Below are 7,138 nucleotides of genomic sequence, written 5' to 3'. Positions count from 1 at the left end.
TGCATATAACAAAGCTGTTCGAATAGGAGAAATCCCCCCTGGTGCAATCTTTAAAAGGAGAACTATGAGGCGGGTGCTTTTCACTCACCTCATAGTTCTAGCCGACCTGTGACAATGAGACTGTCACAGGTCGGCCCAGTAGATCGGGAAGTGAGGGAACACATACCGGCGTTCGCTCACCTCTCGATCATCTCCCTGCAGAGAGAGGTGACCGTCAGTCACGGCTCCCTGCAGAGATTCTCTCCCTCCCCGCTCCGATCCTCCAGCTCTGACTGGCGGAACGGACGGGGGAGGGGGCGGGTACAGCTGGCTCTGCCTCTAGATAGGCAGAGCCAGCTGTCACTCACGCAGCTGGGCGGATCTCGACAGTAATGTTGGGATCCGTCCCGGCTGCGGCGGTCTCTGTATACCGCGAGCTGTGGCTCCCTATATACTGAGCTTTCAGTAACGGGAGGACGCTAGTTTGTGAGAACTATGGGGAAAAGCACTTACCTAATAATTCTCCTTTAAATCTATTTGTTTTTGGATTCCTGAGGGGGAGACTGTCGAATCCGAGAGAAAACAAAATGTTGGACGGCCCTTTAAGATATCTACTGACTTAGAAGATTGTATCAATAAAAAGAATGGCTGGAAAATCAATAGATGTATTGCCAGCACGACGGGGTACAAAGAGCGAAGACTTATATCAGTCATTCGTAGACTTCCAATGGAGACAATCATCTGACGCAACAAATAAACAAATCGATTGGGCCGATCACGGTTAGATTTACCATCGGGACTGATCAGAAACTGATCGCTTAATGATCCAAGACAACCTGCTAATGCCATTGATTGAAGTCATATCCCCTCCTGAGCTTCCTTTAGTATAAAATGGCTGCTAATATGTAACAGACTTGTTATCAAATGTAAATAAAATGAATATCTGAATCTGAAGCTCGGTACTGTAATAGGAACATTCGTGGAGGAATAAGTCCAGTGCTGGTACCCGGAAAATTATCAACCGGTCCAATAAAGGCAGCTCAGCTATATTGTAACACATCGTGGCCCCCTTTATATGTATGCACAATGTCAAGGCACCCCAGTGTAAAATGTAGAAAACATTGTCTGGTCTCATCCCAGATCGGGGTCCGGTATGGATTTTATGAGAGTACCCCATGCAATAGTACAAAAACCTGGGGACCTGCCTTTAAATCTGGAGCCCCCCTTCATATCAGAATCCCTCTTTCACATCAGAAGCCCTTTTACATTAGGAGCCTCCTTGACATCAAAGCTCCCCACCCTTTCACACCAGATTGTCTCCTTCAAATCAGGAACTCCCGTTCATATATTTCACATCAGAGGCCCTTTTACATTGGGAGCCTCCTTCACATCAAAGCTCCCTACCCTTTCATATCTGAGTAGCTCCTTGAAATCAGGACCTCACCTTCATATCTGCACCCCCCTTTCACATCAAAAACCCTTTTACATTGTGAGCCTCCTTCACATCAGAAGACCTCCTTCACATCAAAGCTCCCAACCCTTTCACATCTGAGTAGCTCCTTGAAATCAGGACCTCACCTTCATATCTGCACCACCCTTCCACATCAGAAACCCTTTTACATTGTGAGCCTCCTTAACATCAATAGACCTCCTTCACATCAAAGCTCCTACCCTTTCACATCTGAGTAGCTCCTTGAAATCAGGACCTCACCTTCATATCTGCACCCCCCTTTCACATCAGAAACCCTTTTACATTGGGAGCCTCAGTCACATCAGAAGACCTCCTTCACATCAAACCTCCCCACCCTTTCACATCCGATTTCCTCCTTCAATTTAGGAACTCTCCTTCGTATCAGAACCCTTCTTTGACATCAGAGGCCCTCTTACTTTAGGAGAATACTTCACACCAGAAGACCTCCTTCACATGAAACCCCCTCTCACTACCATTATATCAGAAGCCACAGCTGTGGGCAGAAGACTGAGCAGGTCTAGACGGAGGTGAACTTCCATTCCCTTAAGTTCATAATACACCTAAAATAAGTAAAAAAAACTTAAAATGTTATGACAATATCCAAAAAATGCCAGAAAGTGGCTGTATGGTGAGACACAAGATTTGGGGAAAATTGTAACACAAAGTTGGGGACAGATAATGATGTACTCAAAGGACATTTTGGAAAATAGATTTCAATTGGCACATGGGCATTGTAAGATAATCTGCCGCTGCTGAGCGGAGGACACTGGATAATGCATTTTCATTACGGTGGTTGAGCCAGGATGGAGCAGTGGTTGACCTAAAAGCACGAGGGACAGGAAGGTTTGGCTCATGCAGCCCTGGTTAACCTGGGAACATTGGCCACACAAAGCTTTCTAGTCGAATGGTTGACCTGAATTCACAAGGTCCGGGGGAGATATCAGTCCATGAAACATTCAATAAGACAATGCTTGGCCTGGAAGCCTGAAGGCCAGGAAGTTGAGACACAAGTTGAAGTGGGATCTTTAGACAAAGGAAGCTGTTTTTCCACATTGGTTCTCCTTTGAGGACATGGCACAGAAAGATACATTTTCATGAGACACCGACTGACCTGACAACTTTGTTGGGACTATAAATTTGTGGTTCAATGGAACCTAGAAGCATAAAGGAGATTATACAAAGGGTTTAACCCAACAAGTGGCTGAGAAGGGAATATGGACAAAGGAAGGTTCTTTTTGGCATGAGGCATCGCCAAATATCATCCAGAAAAGCTCTGCTTGCCCTTGAAGTCTGACGATGAGGAATTCATGAAGCCACGTGTCACCTTTCTGAGGTAAAGAAAAAAGTGCTTCCATAGAACAGTGTTTCCTTAACCTCAAGAACCTCTAATGGGTTGTTTAATCACAGGATCTTATCAGGAGGTGAGATTATTATTATGCCAGGAAGTCAAAATCTGTTGTAAGACCAGAGTTGGCAAACACGGTCTCCGAGAACAAGGCACAAAACAACTTTGTTTCATGGAATGTTTGCTGACCTGAGAAAAACTGGAATGGAACAATGGCTGGCCTAGAAGCACAAAGCAGAGGGAGTTGTGTAGACCTTGAAGCCCGGTCACAGAATGTTAGGATTCCATAGGACACTGGAAGATAGTGTACGTTTCCTCCATTGTATTTGGCACTTGTGGTGGTTTTGTCACTTGTGGTGTTTCCAGTTCTTACGAAGGGCAGAAGAATGTCTTGTGTCAGTTTTTACTTCCTTCGGTGTAGTGTGGAGAACATTAGAAGAAGGTTAGTATTCACTCCAGAGAACGGCTTTTTTCCCTCGGTCCACACTGACCACATGATCTCCGGATAGAGACCAGGCCACAGCATTGACAGCAGTACTGCGGACAACAAAAACAAAAACGTTAGATTCCAACAATCTCCTATAAGGATCTTCTGAGAGCTAAGGGGCCCTTTCCTTCCCTCCTCAACCCCTTCTGTGGTCCTACAACCTAACTATCTCCTTTCTTTTTCTTTTACTTCTTTTCTCATTACTCTAGAACCTTGGTTCTCAACTATTGGGTGGTGACCCAAAAGTGGGACGCGGCCCCGTGTTCAGTGGGTGGCCACATGACTTCCGCTTTTCTAGGTGAAAAGCTCCTCAGCCTCCCCCTAGAGCAGCACTGTCAGTTCTCACGCTGAGCAGCCATTCAAAATATGCCGGAGTGTCAGCTTCAGGTGGGATGGGGCTATAGCCACGAGGGAGCTCCATCCATACATGCATTGCTTACAGCTCCCTCGCATGTCCTGTAGAGATTCCTGGACCAGAGTGATGTCACATTCTGGCTCCCGGCACCTCTACAGGGCGCACGAGGGAGCTGTACCAGCAATGCACATGGAGCTCAATCACAGTACAGCAGCCTGGACCGCAGGCTGAGGATCCACTCCAGTTCTTGTAAGGTAGGGAGACTGGGTGGACCAACCACGTGTCCTGGTGTGGGGGGTGTTTTGTGTTGCCATTCATTTGAATGGCAGCCCAAAAACACCTCCCACCTACAGTTCTATTGCCTGCACCTGAATGTACGGTACCGCAATGCCGTGCATTCCATGGCAGTGCAACTTGGGTCATGGCTCAATGACCAAGGACAAATGTGGATCCTGAGGTTACACAGGTTGCGAACCACTGCTCCAAAACATGTTTTCCAACCTTTTTACTCCTGAGGAACCCTTGACAATATTTTCAGGACCCCTGGGGACCTCTTCTGGTTGAGTAATCTGCTCTACCAAAGTCCATTTAATAAAGACTTATACCAGTTGTGGAAATGTTTTTCTTTCCAGGGTTACCATATCATATACATTGGTTGTATACACTCTATGCAATGATATCACAATGTATAGGCAAAGGTTTGTGGACACCTCACCATCACACATATATTATATGGCCAAAAGTATGTGGATGCCCCTCTCCCATATTAGTTATCTCCGGTGTTTTCCATTGAAAGTCCTACAACATACAAAGGCATTTTCATGTATGTGTGTGCGTGTTTTGTATGTGAACATGCAATCTTCTCCCAACATTTTGGTGAAGGCCCCTTTCATGACTGCCCAGTGTACAAAACCAGCTCCATAAGGACATGGTGTGACCAGCTTGGTGGAGGAACTGGAGTGTCCTGCACAGAGCCCTGACCTCAACCCTACTGAACACCTTTGGGATGAATTGGAATGCTGATTGTGACCATCCAACATCTTTTCATCCAACATAACCTGACCTCACAAATGGGCCAAATATACACAGACGCCCTCCAAAATGTTGTAAGAAGTTTCCCCAGATCAATGGAGCCTGTTAAAGCTGAAAAGGGGAGCAAACTCCATATTAATGCCCATGGTTCTGGAATGGGGATGGCCAACAAACTCGTACATGGTCAGGTGTCCACATCCTTTTGGCCATATGGTTTATTCTACTGATTCTCGGGTCCAATACTGAAAATGTTACAATTTTCTCCATCAAAAAAAAGTTAAAATCGAACCATGGCCAATGGCTTCCTTTGATTTCACTGCTCACCGTGTGCCTTAGAAGATGTGCATTAGCAGGTCTCCTCATGCCTTTAAAATGCTCATAGGACTCTGGAAAGCTGATGAAGCCTGGGAAACTGTCTCACCACAACTGAAATATTCAGCTCACCTAACTATTTTAATATTCCTGTTTTTGTTTTCAATGGGTAAATGTCTGATTGAAGCATTTCCAAGAACTGTCTGCTATGTTCTAGTTGCACAGGGCTGATCATGTGACACTTCACACACCAATAAGGAAACAGGGCAAAGAAACACGAACAGCTCATTACAGCGTGAACGGCAGCAAGCTGGAGCATCATGAACAACGAACGTAGCTGGAGCGCGCTCTGCTGGCACACTACAGGAGATTGTCTGACACTACCTAATTCTAGGGAGGGGGGGGTAGAGAGAATTACAGCACTTTGTCTACACTTTGTGCACATAGGTAAGTATGTCTGTCACAAGATGTGCTTGCAGCCTTTGACCTGTCCTCTCTCCTGAGAATTCCAGTACCTGTAGCTCCTCTAGTTCAGCCAGGTTATCTATGTGTTTATGGTACACACATCAGTGTAATGCCCTCAGAGATACCAACCTGGTAGCTAACGTTGAACTGTGTTATTTCTTGTAGTTCCGGGGTAACATTTTTGACGTAAACCCCTCAAGACTCTTCATTTACCTCCTCACCGGGAGGTAGATCATTCTTTCCATACTGTTTAATATATGTATACAGATATATTGATACCCGTTGGGGGTGGAGGGTTGTCTTGGAATATGTGGGGCTTGGAGACCCCAACTATAGAGAACACGTGTTTCCATTACTACAACATTCCAACGCAAACACAATATGCCTTCCAGAGATGCCCCCAAATAAGGACAGTGCTAAATATCTCCTTGGGTCATGGCTCCAATGGTCCCGTCATTCAAATCCCACCTCATACTCCAAAAAGGGTTCCAGTATTTGTCCATCGATGGATCAGAAGGGAATGTTTTGAAAGTTAAAACCGACCCTTAGAGGCTGCCTGGTATCCAGGTGACCTCCCCTCAGATGCCTGACGGGTGTTGTGGTTTGATCATTGGTGACTTGATGTTGTATATTTGATGTTCTTGCATACAAAGTTTGTAATTGATCCGGGACACGGATGAAGACATTTTATACTGATCTTCGAATCCTATTATATTGTTATTACGTTTAATAAAAAGAGATTGACTGGAAACCAACCCTTAGGGGACCCTTATAGATGCGAGCTATGATCAACTCCCTAACTCCTGTGATAGTTGGACTACACGATCCTCCTCCGGCCTCTCTAGATGTTACACAATCAGCTGTTTTCTTTCACTCTGCAATGCCCAGAGGCCCATGTCCTCTGTATGGGAGATGTTCTCTGAACCGACGTGGTGACCCTCTTGTTTCTTCTCCACGCTGACCTACTCTACTTCAAAGGCTGATCAACTAATTGGGTTGGTGGGACTTGTGGAGATATACGTATGCCGACACAAGGGTTGTACTCATGTTACTCCCCTGGAAGACGAGCTTTTATCCCGCATAGACCTTAGGCTGGGTTCACACCATGGCGTATTCGCGTGTTCCGTGACGCGCGTTTTTTTAACGCGACAAACGCGCGTTTCCTAGGGCTTCCTGGCTGTATCCCAATGGAAACGCGCGGCAAAAACGCCCCAAAGAAGCTCCTGTGCTTCTTTGGGCGTGGGGCGTTTGGTAGCGCGTTCATACGGCCTGTAATACGCCCAGGTGTGAACCATACCCATAGGAAATAATGGAATTTCGGTGTTTGAACGTTTTGCAGAGCGTAGGAACGCGCTACAACACGCCCAGGTGTGAACAAGGCCTCACGCTTAGTAATGATAACATTGTAACTATGGTGGACTCCATTCCCTGCTCGACTAGAGGAACCTCTGACCGTTTTCCACTCCCATATGGGAGAATTCACCCTTTGTGGTTACACCTGACCCTATTCCTGATGAAATAATGGCCTTTCTTGAAGCTCGTACTAACTACAATGTCTTCTGTGGTGCCTTTAACCCTTTTGCTGCCACCGACGTATGGCATAGGTCACCAGCAGTGGGCCCCCCAGGTCTAAACTAATGAAAATGGAAAGGCTTTATTTAAAAATGTCATCATGTTAATCAGGGGGGGGGG

At 46.0% G+C, this 7,138-nt stretch overlaps 1 protein-coding gene across 1 annotated transcript in view; it reads right to left on the bottom strand.

The window, feature by feature from the left end:
- Positions 1 to 3,103: 3,103 nt before the first annotated feature.
- The window catches only part of LOC108802104 (autophagy-related protein 16-2-like), a gene marked incomplete at its 5' end in the record, with an annotated part of 62,104 nt that continues 58,069 nt past the window's right edge, over positions 3,104 to 7,138 (bottom strand). The window contains one exon of the mRNA XM_018573991.1: positions 3,104 to 3,332. Coding sequence (XP_018429493.1) covers positions 3,239 to 3,332 — 94 coding nt within the window. The remainder of the gene's footprint in view (positions 3,333 to 7,138) is intronic.

Source organism: Nanorana parkeri, unplaced genomic scaffold, assembly GCF_000935625.1.
Source record: "Nanorana parkeri isolate BGI_ZX_2015 unplaced genomic scaffold, ASM93562v1 scaffold2661, whole genome shotgun sequence".
Classification (NCBI taxonomy): domain Eukaryota; kingdom Metazoa; phylum Chordata; class Amphibia; order Anura; family Dicroglossidae; genus Nanorana; species Nanorana parkeri.
This window is presented reverse-complemented; position numbering and strand designations above follow the sequence as displayed.